The sequence below is a fragment of the Ranitomeya imitator genome, chromosome 7 (genome assembly GCF_032444005.1).
Source record: "Ranitomeya imitator isolate aRanImi1 chromosome 7, aRanImi1.pri, whole genome shotgun sequence".
NCBI classification, from domain to species: domain Eukaryota; kingdom Metazoa; phylum Chordata; class Amphibia; order Anura; family Dendrobatidae; genus Ranitomeya; species Ranitomeya imitator.
In genome coordinates this window covers 3,948,810-3,965,054 of record NC_091288.1, presented here as the reverse complement: position 1 = coordinate 3,965,054, position 16,245 = coordinate 3,948,810, and the positions used below count along the sequence as shown (strand labels likewise).

At 54.6% G+C, this 16,245-nt stretch overlaps 1 protein-coding gene across 1 annotated transcript in view; it reads right to left on the bottom strand.

The window, feature by feature from the left end:
* The window catches only part of ESYT3 (extended synaptotagmin 3), a 44,150-nt gene that overhangs the window by 11,353 nt on the left and 16,552 nt on the right, over window positions 1-16,245 (bottom strand). Inside the window, exons 5-7 of the mRNA XM_069732571.1 lie at window positions 8,416-8,485; window positions 7,869-7,958; window positions 1,206-1,261 (exon numbers count right to left, since the gene is read on the bottom strand). Coding sequence (XP_069588672.1) covers window positions 1,206-1,261; window positions 7,869-7,958; window positions 8,416-8,485 — 216 coding nt within the window. The remainder of the gene's footprint in view (window positions 1-1,205; window positions 1,262-7,868; window positions 7,959-8,415; window positions 8,486-16,245) is intronic.

Genomic DNA, 16,245 nt, shown 5'->3' with positions numbered 1-16,245 from the left:
CCAGACACACTGTGCCACCACCTGTACCCACGATGCATCATCCAGACACACTGTGCCACCACCTGTACCCACGATGCATCATCCAGACACACTGTGCCACCACCTGTACCCACGATGCATCATCCAGACACACTGTGCCACCACCTGTACCCACGATGCATCATCCAGACACACTGTGCCACCACCTGTACCCACGATGCATCATCCAGACACACTGTGCCACCACCTGTACCCACGATGCATCATCCAGACACACTGCCACCACCTGTACCCACGATGCATCATCCAGACACACTGTGCCACCACCTGTACCCACGATGCATCATCCAGACACACTGTGCCACCACCTGTACCCACGATGCATCATCCAGACACTGTGCCACCACCTGTACCCACAATGCATCATCCAGACACACTGTGCCACCACCTGTACCCACGATGCATCATCCAGACACTGTGCCACCACCTGTACCCACGATGCATCATCCAGACACACACTGCCACCACCTGTACCCACGATGCATCATCCAGACACACTGTGCCACCACCTGTACGGGTCGTGTATTATTGTCCTGACACTGTACCACCACCTGTACGGGTCGTGTATTATTGTCCTGACACTGTGCCACCACCTGTACGGGTCGTGTATTATTGTCCTGACACTGTGCCACCACCTGTACGGGTCGTGTATTATTGTCCTGACACTGTGCCACCACCTGTACGGGTCATGTATTATTGTCCTGACACTGTGCCACCACCTGTACGGGTCGTGTATTATTGTCCTGACACTGTACGGCCGCCTTGTATCTGTCTATTTTTATCCCAACACTGTTTTGTTGCTTCTCAAATGTTCTTCTCCTGGGAGACAAGTCAGTAAACTGGATTTTCCGGTCCTTCGGTTACTGACAGGTCCGTGCAGGAAGCCGCCACCCCATATACAGGACAAGACCTGCTGGCCCCGCGGCCCGAAGCTACAGTCTGGGGGGAGGAGTGGCATTGCTCGCTGCGGATTCACTGCTAAATTTGTGGCAAAAAGACTAATAAAAAGGAAAGAAGCGCAAAGACCGAAGGCCGTAACGCTGAGGCAGAAGGCAGCACTGCCGGGACCCACGCCAGGACTTCTGCCGTGGATCGAGGTCCAGCCTCAGCTCCTCTGACTGTTCCGAACACAGTGAGGGGAGATACTGACAATAATGAGCAGTCACCTGACGCCAGGGATCTCCAGGATGTTGGTGAGACCGGTCCAGTTTATATCCAGGTGCTGTGGAGAGAAGGCAAAATGATGAAGAGGGCAGTCACACCAGAGGGCAAGTACACCAGAGGGCAGTCACACCAGAGGGCAAGCACACCAGAGGGCAAGCACACCAGAAGGCAAGCACACCAGAGGGCAAGCACACCAGAAGGCAGTCACACCAGAAGGCAGTCACACCAGAGGGCAAGTACACCAGAGGGCAGTCACACCAGAGGGCAAGCACACCAGAGGGCAAGCACACCAGAAAGCAGTCACACCAGAGGGCAAGCACACCAGAGGGCAAGCACACCAGAAGGCAGTCACACCAGAGGGCAAGCACACCAGAGGGCAAGCACACCAGAGGGCAAGCACACCAGAGGGCAAGCACACCAGAGGGCAAGCACACCAGAAGGCAAGCACACCAGAGGGCAAGCACACCAGAGGGCAAGCACACCAGAGGGCAAGCACACCAGAAGGCAGTCACACCAGAAGGCAGTCACACCAGAGGGCAAGCACACCAGAGGGCAAGCACACCAGAGGGCAAGCACACCAGAGGGCAAGCACACCAGAGGGCAGGCACACCAGAGGGCAAGCACACCAGAGGGCAAGTACACCAGAAGGCAGTCACACCAGAGGGCAAGCAGACCAGAGGGCAGTCACACCAGGGAACAGTCACACCAGGGGGCAGTCACACCAGGGGGCAGTCACACCAGGGGGCAGTCACACCAGGGGGCAGTCACACCAGGGGGCAGTCACACCAGGGGGCAGTCACACCAGGGGGCAGTCACACCAGGGGGCAGTCACACCAGGGGGCAGTCACACCAGGGGGCAGTCACACCAGGGGGCAAGCAGACCAGAGGGCAAGCAGACCAGAGGGCAGTCACACCAGGGAACAGTCACACCAGGGGGCAGTTACACCAGGGGGCAGTCACACCAGAGGGCAGTCACACCAGAGGGCAAGCAGACCAGAGGGCAAGCAGACCCGGGAGCCGCCAGGGCCAGACCAGAGGGCAGTCACACCAGAGGCCAAGCAGACCAGAGGGCAGTCACACCAGAGGGCAAGCAGACCAGAGGGCAGTCACACCAGAGGGCAGTCACACCAGAGGGCAGTCACACCAGAGGGCAGTCACACCAGAGGGCAGTCACACCAGAGGGCAAGCAGACCCGGGAGCCGCCAGGGCCAGACCAGAGGGCAATCAGACCATATGGCGGCCAGACCAGAGTGCTGCCAGATCCTTATGCCACCAGCGCCAGACTAGAGAGCCGCCAGGGCCAGACCAGAGAGCAAATCAGACACGGGAGCACCAGTTCAGACCAGACCGCCGCCAGTGCCAGAACAGAGCAGCCACACCCAGGAATAGCAAGCGGCAGACCAGAGAGCAGCCAGACCCCGAGACACTCCAGACCCAGTAGCCGCCGGCACCAGACCAGATCGGCGAGAAACAAGACCCACAAGCTGCCAACATCAGACCAGAGAGCCACCAGCCCAGAGAGCAAACAGCATCTGACCAGAGAGCAGTCAGAACCGGGAAAGGCCAGCAGCAGATCAGATCCTGAGACACTCCAGATCAATGGCAGATCAGAGAGAAACCAGACCCAGGGTCCCGCCAGACCAGAGAGAGATGTCAGCGCCAGACCAGAGAGCCAGCAGACCAGAGAGAGACGCCAGCGCCAGACCAGCGAGCAACCAGCGCCAGACCAGAGAGATACCAGCGAGCAACCAGCGCCAGACCAGAGAGCAGTCAGAACCGGGAAAGGCCAGCAGCAGGTCAGATCCCAAGACACTCAAATCAAGAAGCCACCAGTGGCAGATTAGAGAGAAACCAGACCCAGGGAACCGCCAGAACCAGACCAGAGAGCTACCAGATCCAGAGAGCCGCCGGCACCAGACCAAGGAGCTGTCAGACCCGGGAGACGCCAGCGCCAGACAAGAGACAGACGCCAGCACCAGAGAGAGACGCCAGCGTCAGACCAGAGAGACGCCAGCGCCAGAGAGAGACGCCAGCGAGAGACGCCAGCGCCAGCGAGAGACGCCAGCGCCAGAGAGAGACGCCAGCGCCAGAGAGAGACGCCAGCGCCAGACCAGAGAGAGACGCCAGCACCAGAGAGAGACGCCAGCGTCAGACCAGAGAGAGACGCCAGCGCCAGACCAGCGAGAGACGCCAGCGCCAGACCAGAGAGAGACGCCAGCGCCAGACCAGAGAGAGACGCCAGCGCCAGACCAGAGAGAGACGCCAGCGCCAGACCAGAGAGAGACGCCAGCGCCAGACCAGAGAGAGACGCCAGCGCCAGACCAGAGAGAGACGCCAGCGCCAGACCAGAGAGAGACGCCAGCGCCAGACCAGAGAGAGACGCCAGCGCCAGACCAGAGAGAGACGCAAGACCAGAGAGAGACGCCAGCTCCAGACGAGAGAGAGACGCCAGCGCCAAAGAGAGACGCCAGAGAGAGACGCCAGACCAGAGAGAGACGCCAGCGCCAGAGAGAGACGCCAGCGAGAGACGCCAGCGCCAGACCAGAGAGAGACGCCAGCGCCAGAGAGAGACGCCAGCGCCAGAGAGAGACGCCAGCGCCAGAGAGAGACGCCAGCGCCAGAGAGAGACGCCAGCACCAGAGAGAGACGCCAGCACCAGAGAGAGACGCCAGCACCAGAGAGAGACGCCAGCGCCAGACCAGAGAGAGACGCCAGACCAGAGAGAGACGCCAGACCAGAGAGAGACGCCAGACCAGAGAGAGACGCCAGACCAGAGAGAGACGCCAGACCAGAGAGAGACGCCAGACCAGAGAGAGACGCCAGCTCCAGACGAGAGAGAGACGCCAGCGCCAAAGAGAGACGCCAGAGAGAGACGCCAGACCAGAGAGAGACGCCAGCGCCAGAGAGAGACGCCAGCGAGAGACGCCAGCGCCAGACCAGAGAGAGACGCCAGCGCCAGAGAGAGACGCCAGCGCCAGAGAGAGACGCCAGCACCAGAGAGAGACGCCAGCACCAGAGAGAGACGCCAGCACCAGAGAGAGACGCCAGACCAGAGAGAGACGCCAGCGCCAGACCAGAGAGAGACGCCAGCGCCAGACCAGAGAGAGACGCCAGACCAGAGAGAGACGCCAGCTCCAGACAAGAGAGAGACGCCAGCGCCAAAGAGAGACGCCAGACCAGAGAGAGAAGCCAGACCAGAGAGACACCAGCGCCAGACGAGAGAGAGACGCCAGCGCCAGAGAGAGACGCCAGAGAGAGATGCCAGACCAGAGAGAGAAGCCAGACCAGAGAGAGACACCAGCGCCAGAGAGAGACGCCAGCGAGAGATGCCAGAACAGAGAGAGAAGCCAGCGCCAGACCAGAGAGAGACGCCAGACCAGAGAGACGCCAGCGCCAGACCAGAGAGAGAAGCCAGCGCCAGACCAGAGAGAGAAGCCAGACCAGAGAGACGCCAGCGCCAGACCAGAGAGAGAAGCCAGCGCCAGACCAGAGAGAGACGCCAGACCAGAGAGAGACGCCAGCGCCAGACCAGAGAGAGACGCCAGCGCCAGACCAGAGAGAGACGCCAGCGCCAGACCAGAGAGAGACGCCAGCGCCAGACCAGAGAGAGACGCCAGCGCCAGACCAGAGAGAGACGCCAGACCAGAGAGACGCCAGCGCCAGACCAGAGAGAGACGCCAGCGCCAGAGAGAGACGCCAGCGCCAGAGAGAGACGCCAGCGCGAGAAGCCAGACCAGAGAGAGACGCCAGCGCCAGACCAGAGAGAGACGCCAGCGCCAGACCAGAGAGAGACGCCAGCGTCAGACCAGAGGGAGACGCCAGCGCCAGACCAGAGAGAGACGCCAGCGCCAGACCAGAGAGAGACGCCAGCGCCAGACCAGAGAGAGACGCCAGCGTCAGACCAGAGAGAGATGCCAGCGCCAGAGAGAGACGCCAGCGCCAGACCAGAGAGAGACGCCAGCGTCAGAGCAGAGAGAGGTGCCAGCGCCAGCTCCAGAGAGAGACGCCAGCGCCAGACCAGAGAGGGACGCCAGACCGAGACGCCAGCGTCACACCAGAGAGAGGCGCCAGACCAGAGAGAGATGCCAGCGCCAGAGAGAGACGCCAGCGCCAGACCAGAGAGAGATGCCAGCGCCAGAGAGAGACGCCAGCGTCAGACCAGAGAGAGGCGCCAGACCAGAGAGAGACGCCAGCGCCAGACCAGAGAGAGACGCCAGCGCCAGACCAGAGAGGGACGCCAGACCGAGACGCCAGCGTCAGACCAGAGAGAGGCGCCAGACCAGAGAGAGATGCCAGCGCCAGAGAGAGACGCCAGCGCCAGACCAGAGAGAGATGCCAGCGCCAGAGAGAGACGCCAGCGTCAGACCAGAGAGAGGCGCCAGACCAGAGAGAGACGCCAGCGCCAGACCAGAGAGAGACGCCAGCGCCAGACCAGAGAGAGACGCCAGCGCCAGACCAGAGAGAGACGCCAGCGTCAGACCAGAGAGAGACGCCAGCGCCAGACCAGAGAGAGACGCCAGCGCCAGACCAGAGAGAGACGCCAGCGCCAGACCAGAGAGAGATGCCAGCGCCAGAGAGAGACGCCAGCGTCAGAGCAGAGAGAGGCGCCAGCGCCAGCTCCAGAGAGAGACGCCAGCGCCAGACCAGAGAGGGACGCCAGACCGAGACGCCAGCGTCAGACCAGAGAGAGGCGCCAGACCAGAGAGAGATGCCAGCGCCAGAGAGAGACGCCAGCGCCAGACCAGAGAGAGATGCCAGCGCCAGAGAGAGACGCCAGCGTCAGACCAGAGAGAGGCGCCAGACCAGAGAGAGACGCCAGCGCCAGACCAGAGAGAGACGCCAGCGCCAGACCAGAGAGATACGCCAGCGCCAGACCAGAGAGAGACGCCAGCGCCAGACCAGAGAGAGACGCCAGCGCCAGACCAGAGAGAGACGCCAGCGCCAGACCAGAGAGAGACGCCAGCGCCAGACCAGAGAGAGACGCCAGCGCCAGACCAGAGAGAGACGCCAGCGCCAGACCAGAGAGGGACGCCAGACCAGAGAGAGACGCCAGACCAGAGAGAGATGCCAGCTCCAGAGAGAGACGCCAGCGCCAGACCAGAGAGGGACGCCAGACCAGAGAGAGACGCCAGCGTCAGACCAGAGAGAGGCGCCAGCGCCAGACCAGAGAGGGACGTCAGACCAGAGAGAGGCGCCAGACCAGAGAGAGATGCCAGCTCCAGAGAGAGACGCCAGCGCCAGACCAGAGAGGGACGCCAGACCAGAGAGAGACGCCAGCGTCAGACCAGAGAGAGGCGCCAGACCAGAGAGAGACGCCAGCGTCAGAGCAGAGAGAGGCGCCAGCGCCAGCTCCAGAGAGAGACGCCAGCGCCAGACCAGAGAGGGACGCCAGACCGAGACGCCAGCGTCAGACCAGAGAGAGGTGCCAGACCAGAGAGAGATGCCAGCGCCAGAGAGAGACGCCAGCGCCAGACCAGAGAGACGCCAGCGCCAGAGAGAGACGCCAGCGCCAGAGAGAGACGCCAGCGTCAGACCAGAGAGATGCCAGCGCCAGAGAGAGACGCCAGCGCCAGAGAGAGACGCCAGCGTCAGACCAGAGAGAGGCGCCAAACCAGAGAGAGACGCCAGCGCCAGACCAGAGAGAGACGCCAGCGCCAGACCAGAGAGAGACGCCAGCGCCAGACCAGAGAGAGACGCCAGCGCCAGACCAGAGAGATGCCAGCGCCAGAGAGAGACGCCAGCGCCAGAGAGAGACGCCAGCGTCAGACCAGAGAGAGGCGCCAAACCAGAGAGAGACGCCAGCGCCAGACCAGAGAGAGACGCCAGCGCCAGACCAGAGAGAGACGCCAGCGCCAGACCAGAGAGAGACGCCAGAGAGAGACCAGAGAGAGACGCCAGCGCCAGACCAGAGAGAGACGCCAGCGCCAGACCAGAGAGAGACGCCAGCGCCAGACCAGAGAGAGACGCCAGCGCCAGACCAGAGAGGGACGCCAGACCAGAGAGAGACGCCAGCGTCAGACCAGAGAGAGGCGCCAGACCAGAGAGAGATGCCAGTGCCAGAGAGAGACGCCAGCGCCAGACCAGAGAGAGACGCCAGCGTCAGACCAGAGAGAGGCGCCAGCGCCAGAGAGAGGCGCCAGACCAGAGAGAGACGCCAGACCCAGACCAGAGAGAGACGCCAGAGAGAGACCAGAGAGAGACGCCAGCGCCAGACCAGAGAGAGACACCAGCGTCAAATCACGAGCTCCAGATTCAGACACTAAGCGTCAGGTGTAATATGATGGGTGACACTTTGTGCTCCCGCTGCGACCATGGAAGAAGAACCGTCAGCCGGGCGTCGTTATCTGGTAACATTTCAGGTTTTGCCCATTTAGGAGAAGGACAGAACATTTCCCCAGTGTTCCCTATGGCGCTCCCGGCCAGTCCGCTCCCCATCACCCCGTACACGACCCCAGAGACGCAGCGTCTCCCCCTAAACCGCTGCTCAGATTATAAACACGATAAGAGCGACATCCAAACATGGAGAGAAAAACCACGGGGACAAAACCGGGCGGGGAAACGACGAGACCACCAGCAGTAAATGCACCAAGAAACATAACGCGTCACCGCAGACCCCCGCAACCTCACAATCCCCTCCCCCGTATCGGAGCTGCCCCCCCACTTACCGGCTTGTGGATGAAGAACATGGTGACGGCTCCAATAAAGGGCACATCGGCCAGGAGTGGCGCCAGGATCACCCGCAGCGTCCCGTGTACCTGCCCCAGACACAAGGAGCGTCCATGATCAGGAGAGCAGAGGGGAAAGGAGGCCTCTACAGGAGGGGGCGCCACGCGGGGACCCCCACACCCTCAGGAGGGGGCAGAAAGCAGGGACCCCCATACCCTCAGGAGGGGGCACAAAGCGGAGACCCCCACACCCTCAAGAGGGGGCACAAAGCGGAGACCCCCACACCCTCAAGAGGGGGCACAAAGCGGAGACGTCCACACCCTCAGGAGGGGGCACAAAGCGGAGCCCCCCACACCCTCAGGAGGGGGCACAAAGAGGAGACCCCCACACCCTCAGGAGGGGGCAGAAAGCAGGGACCCCCACACCCTCAGGAGGGGGCACAAAGCGGAGACCCCCACACCCTCAGGAGGGGGCACAAAGCGGAGACCCCCACACCCTCAGGAGGGGGCACAAAGCCGGGACCCCCACACCCTCGGACCACCTCACCTGGATCCCCTTCACTCCGGCCTTACACATCTTCTTCACCTCCACGTTGATTTCACAATCTCCAGTGTAGCTGGAAAAAAAAGGAGGAGCCGTCACCAAGGGGTTAACTGCCTTACCAGACCCCAGACCCCACGGACAACAACACCCAGCATGCACTGCGGAATGGAAACAGGGCCCCCCTATACCTGCACGAAATGAAAGGAAACAGAGGAAAGGACAGAAAACTACCAGAGCCCCTCCATATAACACACCGGCCCCATGTCTGCAGCCAGAGCTGGAATCTCCCAGAATTCTCTGCAACATCACAGTCTGCACAGAACTTACAGATGTAAGTGACTACACCAGCAGAATAGTGAGTGCAGTTCTGGGGTATAATACAGGATGTAACTCAGGATCAGTAATGTATGTACACAGTGACTGCACCAGCAGAATAGTGAGTGCAGCTCTGGAGTATAATACAGGATGTAACTCAGGATCAGTAATGTAATGTATGTACACAGTGACTGCACCAGCAGAATAGTGAGTGCAGCTCTGGGGTATAATACAGGAGGTAACTCAGGATCAGTAATGTAATGTATGTACACAGTGACTGCACCAGCAGAATAGTGAGTGCAGCTCTGGGGTATAATACAGGAGGTAACTCAGGATCAGTAATGTAATGTATGTACACAGTGACTGCACCAGCAGAATAGTGAGTGCAGTTCTGGAGTATAATACTGGATGTAACTCAGGATCAGTAATGTAATGTATGTACACAGTGACTGCACCAGCAGAATAGTGAGTGCAGCTCTGGAGTATAATACAGGAGGTAACTCAGGATCAGTAATGTAATGTATGTACACAGTGACTGCACCAGCAGAATAGTGAGTGCAGCTCTGGGGTATAATACAGGAGGTAACTCCGGATCAGTAATGTAATGTATGTACACAGTGACTGCACCAGCAGAATAGTGAGTGCAGCTCTGGGGTATAATACAGGAGGTAACTCAGGATCAGTAATGTAATGTATGTACACAGTGACTGCACCAGCAGAATAGTGAGTGCAGCTCTGGAGTATAATGCAGGAGGTAACTCAGGATCAGTAATGTAATGTATGTACACAGTGACTGCACCAGCAGAATAGCGAGTACAGCTCTGGAGTATAATACAGGATGTAACTCAGGATCAGTAATGTAATGTATGTACACATTGACTGCACCAGCAGAATAGTGAGTGCAGCTCTGGGGTATAATACAGGAGGTAACTCAGGATCAGTAATGTAATGTATGTACACAGTGAGTGCACCAGCAGAATAGTGAGTGCAGCTCTGGGGTATAATACAGGATGTAACTCAGGATCAGTAATGTAATGTATATACACAGTGACTGCACCAGCAGAATAGTGAGTGCAGCTCTGGGGTATAATACAGGAGGTAACTCAGGATCAGTAATGTAATGTATGTACACAGTGACTGCACCAGCAGAATAGTGAGTGCAGCTCTGGGGTATAATACCGGATGTAACTCAGGATCAGTAATGTAATGTATGTGCACAGTGACTGCACCAGCAGAATAGTGAGTGCAGCTCTGGAGTATAATACAGGAGGTAACTCAGGATCAGTAATGTATGTACACATTGACTGCACCAGCAGAATAGTGAGTGCAGCTCTGGGGTATAATACAGGAGGTAACTCAGGATCAGTAATGTAATGTATGTACACAGTGACTGCACCAGCAGAATAGTGAGTGCAGCTCTGGAGTATAATACAGGAGGTAACTCAGGATCAGTAATGTAATGTATGTACACATTGACTGCACCAGCAGAATAGTGAGTGGAGCTCTGGGGTATAATACAGGAGGTAACTCAGGATCAGTAATGTAATGTATGTACACAGTGACTGCACCAGCAGAATAGTGAGTGCAGCTCTGGAGTATAATACAGGATGCAACTCAGGATCAGTAATGTAATGTATGTACACAGTGACTGCACCAGCAGAATAGTGAGTGCAGCTCTGGAGTATAATACAGGAGGTAACTCAGGATCAGTAATGTAATGTATGTACACAGTGACTGCACCAGCAGAATAGTGAGTGCAGCTCTGGGGTATAATACAGGAGGTAACTCCGGATCAGTAATGTAATGTATGTACACAGTGACTGCACCAGCAGAATAGTGAGTGCAGCTCTGGGGTATAATACAGGAGGTAACTCAGGATCAGTAATGTAATGTATGTACACAGTGACTGCACCAGCAGAATAGTGAGTGCAGCTCTGGGGTATAATACAGGAGGTAACTCAGGATCAGTTATGTAATGTATGTACACAGTGACTGCACCAGCAGAATAGTGAGTGCAGCTCTGGAGTATAATACAGGATGTAACTCAGGATCAGTAATGTAATGTATGTACACCGTGACTGCGCCAGCAGAATAGTGAGTGCAGCTCTGGGGTATAATACAGGAGGTAACTCAGGATCAGTAATGTAATGTATGTACACAGTGACTGCACCAGCAGAATAGTGAGTGCAGCTCTGTGGTATAATACAGGAGGTAACTCAGGATCAGTAATGTAATGTATGTACACAGTGACTGCACCAGCAGAATAGTGAGTGCAGCTCTGGGGTATAATACAGGAGGTAACTCAGGATCAGTAATGTATGTACACAGTGACTGCACCAGCAGAATAGTGAGTGCAGCTCTGGGGTATAATACAGGAGGTAACTCAGGATCAGTAATGTAATGTATGTACACAGTGACTGCACCAGCAGAATAGTGAGTGCAGCTCTGGAGTATAATACAGGATGTAACTCAGGATCAGTAATGTAATGTATTTACACAGTGACTGCACCAGCAGAATAGTGAGTGCAGTTCTGGGTATAATACAGGATGTAACTCAGGATCAGTAATGTATGTACACAGTGACTGCACCAGCAGAATAGTGAGTGCAGCTCTGGGGTATAATACAGGAGGTAACTCAGGATCAGTAATGTAATGTATGTACACAGTGACTGCACCAGCAGAATAGTGAGTGCAGCTCTGGAGTATAATACAGGAGGTAACTCAGGATCAGTAATGTATGTACACAGTGACTGCACCAGCAGAATAGTGAGTGCAGCTCTGGGGTATAATACAGGAGGTAACTCAGGATTAGTAATGTAATGTATGTACACAGTGACTGCACCAGCAGAATAGTGAGTGCAGCTCTGGGTATAATACAGGATGTAACTCAGGATCAGTAATGTATGTACACAGTGACTACACCAGCAGAATAGTGAGTGCAGCTCTGGGGTATAATACAGGAGGTAACTCAGGATCAGTAATGTAATGTATGTACACAGTGACTACACCAGCAGAATAGTGAGTGCAGCTCTGGAGTATAATACAGGAGGTAACTCAGGATCAGTAATGTAATGTATGTACACAGTGACTACACCAGCAGAATAGTGAGTGCAGCTCTGGGGTATAATACCGGATGTAACTCCGGATCAGTAATGTAATGTATGTACACAGTGACTGCACCAGCAGAATAGTGAGTGCAGCTCTGGAGTATAATACAGGAGGTAACTCAGGATCAGTAATGTAATGTAATGTATGTACACAGTGACTACACCAGCAGAATAGTGAGTGCAGCTCTGGGGTATAATACCGGATGTAACTCAGGATCAGTAATGTAATGTATGTACACAGTGACTACACCAGCAGAATAGTGAGTACAGCTCTGGAGTATAATACAGGAGGTAACTCAGGATCAGTAATGTATGTACACAGTGACTGCACCAGCAGAACAGGGAGTGCAGCTCTGGGGTATAATACAGGAGGTAACTCAGGATCAGTAATGTAATGTATGTACACAGTGACTGCACCAGCAGAATAGTGAGTGCAGCTCTGGGGTATAATACCGGATGTAACTCAGGATCAGTAATGTAATGTATGTACACAGTGACTGCACCAGCAGAATAGTGAGTACAGCTCTGGAGTATAATACAGGAGGTAACTCAGAATCAGTAATGTAATGTATGTACACAGTGACTGCACCAGCAGAGTAGTGAGTGCAGCTCTGGAGTATAATACAGGAGGTAACTCAGGATCAGTAATGTAATGTATGTACACAGTGACTGCACCAGCAGAATAGTGAGTGCAGCTCTGGAGTATAATACAGGAGGTAACTCAGGATCAGTAATGTATGTACACAGTGACTGCACCAGCAGAATAGTGAGTGCAGCTCTGGGGTATAATACAGGATGTAACTCAGGATCAGTAATGTAATGTATGTACACAGTGACTACACCAGCAGAATAGTGAGTGCAGCTCTGGGGTATAATACCGGATGTAACTCCGGATCAGTAATGTAATGTATGTACACAGTGACTGCACCAGCAGAATAGTGAGTGCAGCTCTGGAGTATAATGCAGGATGTAACTCAGGATCAGTAATGTAATGTATGTACACAGTGACTGCACCAGCAGAATAGTGAGTGCAGCTCTGGAGTATAATACAGGATGTAACTCAGGATCAGTAGTGTAATGTATGTACACAGTGACTGCACCAGCAGAATAGTGAGTGCAGCTCTGGAGTATAATACAGGATGTAACTCAGGATCAGTAATGTAATGTATGTACACAGTGACTACACCAGCAGAATAGTGAGTGCAGCTCTGGGGTATAATACCGGATGTAACTCCGGATCAGTAATGTAATGTATGTACACAGTGACTGCACCAGCAGAATAGTGAGTGCAGCTCTGGAGTATAATACAGGATGTAACTCAGGATCAGTAGTGTAATGTATGTACACAGTGACTGCACCAGCAGAATAGTGAGTGCAGCTCTGGAGTATAATACAGGATGTAACTCAGGATCAGTAATGTAATGTATGTACACAGTGACTACACCAGCAGAATAGTGAGTGCAGCTCTGGGGTATAATACAGGATGTAACTCAGGATCAGTAATGTAATGTATGTACACAGTGACTGCACCAGCAGAATAGTGAGTGCAGCTCTGGGGTATAATACAGGATGTAACTCAGGATCAGTAATGTAATGTATGTACACAGTGACTGCACCAGCAGAATAGAGCGTGCAGCTCTGGGGTATAATACAGGAGGTAACTCAGGATCAGTAATGTAATGTATGTGCATAGTGACTGCACCAGCAGAATAGTGAGTGCAGCTCTGGGGTATAATACAGGATGTAACTCCGGATCAGTAATGTAATGTATGTACACAGTGACTGCACCAGCAGAATAGTGAGTGCAGCTCTGGAGTATAATACAGGAGGTAACTCAGGATCAGTAATGTAATGTATGTACACAGTGACTGCACCAGCAGAGTAGTGAGTGCAGCTCTGGAGTATAATACAGGAGGTAACTCAGGATCAGTAATGTATGTACACAGTGACTGCACCAGCAGAATAGTGAGTGCAGCTCTGGGGTATAATACAGGATGTAACTCAGGATCAGTAATGTAATGTATGTACACAGTGACTGCACCAGCAGAATAGTGAGTGCAGCTCTGGAGTATAATACAGGAGGTAACTCAGGATCAGTAATGTAATGTATGTACACAGTGACTACACCAGCAGAATAGTGAGTGCAGCTCTGGGGTATAATACCGGATGTAACTCCGGATCAGTAATGTAATGTATGTACACAGTGACTGCACCAGCAGAATAGTGAGTGCAGCTCTGGAGTATAATACAGGATGTAACTCAGGATCAGTAGTGTAATGTATGTACACAGTGACTGCACCAGCAGAATAGTGAGTGCAGCTCTGGAGTATAATACAGGATGTAACTCAGGATCAGTAATGTAATGTATGTACACAGTGACTACACCAGCAGAATAGTGAGTGCAGCTCTGGGGTATAATACAGGATGTAACTCAGGATCAGTAATGTAATGTATGTACACAGTGACTGCACCAGCAGAATAGTGAGTGCAGCTCTGGGGTATAATACAGGATGTAACTCAGGATCAGTAATGTAATGTATGTACACAGTGACTGCACCAGCAGAATAGAGCGTGCAGCTCTGGGGTATAATACAGGAGGTAACTCAGGATCAGTAATGTAATGTATGTACACAGTGACTACACCAGCAGAATAGTGAGTGCAGCTCTGGGGTATAATACAGGATGTAACTCAGGATCAGTAATGTAATGTATGTACACAGTGACTGCACCAGCAGAATAGTGAGTGCAGCTCTGGGGTATAATACCGGATGTAACTCCGGATCAGTAATGTAATGTATGTACACAGTGACTGCACCAGCAGAATAGTGAGTGCAGCTCTGGAGTATAATACAGGATCAGTAATGTGATGTATGTGCACACTGACACTGCTGTTTCTGGAGATTGTAGCAGCAGAGGAGCTGTAGTATGACGGTGTACCGTTGCTTGTGCTCCGCTTTGTTATGATCGGTGGTGTTCCCCCTGGATGTGGCCGTGTGCGGTGGGATATTTGCCGTCTCTCTCCACCATTATTATGGCGGTGACCACCTGGGTCTGCGCTGTTCTCACGGATGCAGCTGCTAGAAGCCCCCGGGGGACGATCCATCCTGAACTCCGTCACATCTGTGTCCTCGCTGCAGTCGTGACTTTTGGCCGCGTTCCAGGACAGGTTCACCGGACATTAATGTGACTGGTTTCATTTCTGAAGGAGTGGGCGGGGCCATGACCAAATGATATCAGCCAATGGTTCAATTGGAAGGTCAGAATAAGAGACCTCCGCCCCCATGACTCCTTACAGCTCTTCAAGTGTCCTGAAGAGATGTTGGTCATGTGATCTCCTTTGGCTCAGCTGATTGGCTTAAGAGGGAAAACCAATATAACACGAAAAGAGGGTTCAGAGATCCTCCAAAACTACAGAAAAAACTGCAAAAAGGCCTCCAAACAATGCACCATCAGGATACAGCGGACCCATGTGGCTAAGATGGCGGCAACACACGAGGAGACCACTCACAGCCGGCCAAACTAATGGAGGCAGATTACTGCTCATAGAAGACTTGTATGTGGCGCTGTTCACACAGTGGAGATGCACAGCCTAGTAGTGACTGCCCAGCGCCATCCAAATGCCAAGCAGCCGCCCCTCCATTAGTTTGGCCGGCTGTGAGTGGTCGCCTCATGGGTATTTCTGCACTTGTGTTGCCGCCATCTTAACCACATGGCTCCACTGCATCCTAATGGTGCATTGTTTGGAGGCCTGGGCAGGTAAGCTCAAGAGGTCAGGGCAAATGTGTTCAGCAACTTCCTCAGCGCAATGAGGTAAGCGGTCACTAATCCCAGTCCTCCCCATCCTGCCAGCGCCGCCTCCGTGGTGTCACTAATCCCAGTCCTCCCCATCCTGCCAGCGCCGCCTCCGTGGTGTCACTAATCCCAGTCCTCCCCATCCTGCCAGCGCCGCCTCCCTGGTGTCACTAATCCCAGTCCTCCCCATCCTGCCAGCGCCGCCTCCCTGGTGTCACTAATCCCAGTCCTCCCCATCCTGCCAGCGCCACCTCCGTGGTGTCACTAATCCCAGTCCTCCCCATCCTGCCAGCGCCGCCTCCGTGGTGTCACTAATCCCAGTCCTCCCCATCCTGCCAGCGCCGCCTCCGTGGTGTCACAAATCCCAGTCCTCCCCATCCTGCCAGCGCCGCCTCCGTGGTGTCACTAATCCCAGTCCTCCCCATCCTGCCAGCACCACCTCCCTGGTGTCAGTAATCCCAGTCCTCCCCATCCTGCCAGCGCCGCCTCCGTGGTGTCACTAATCCCAGTCCTCCCCATCCTGCCAGCACCACCTCCCTGGTGTCAGTAATCCCAGTCCTCCCCATCCTGCCAGCGCCGCCTCCCTGGTGTCACTAATCCCAGTCCTCCCCATCCTGCC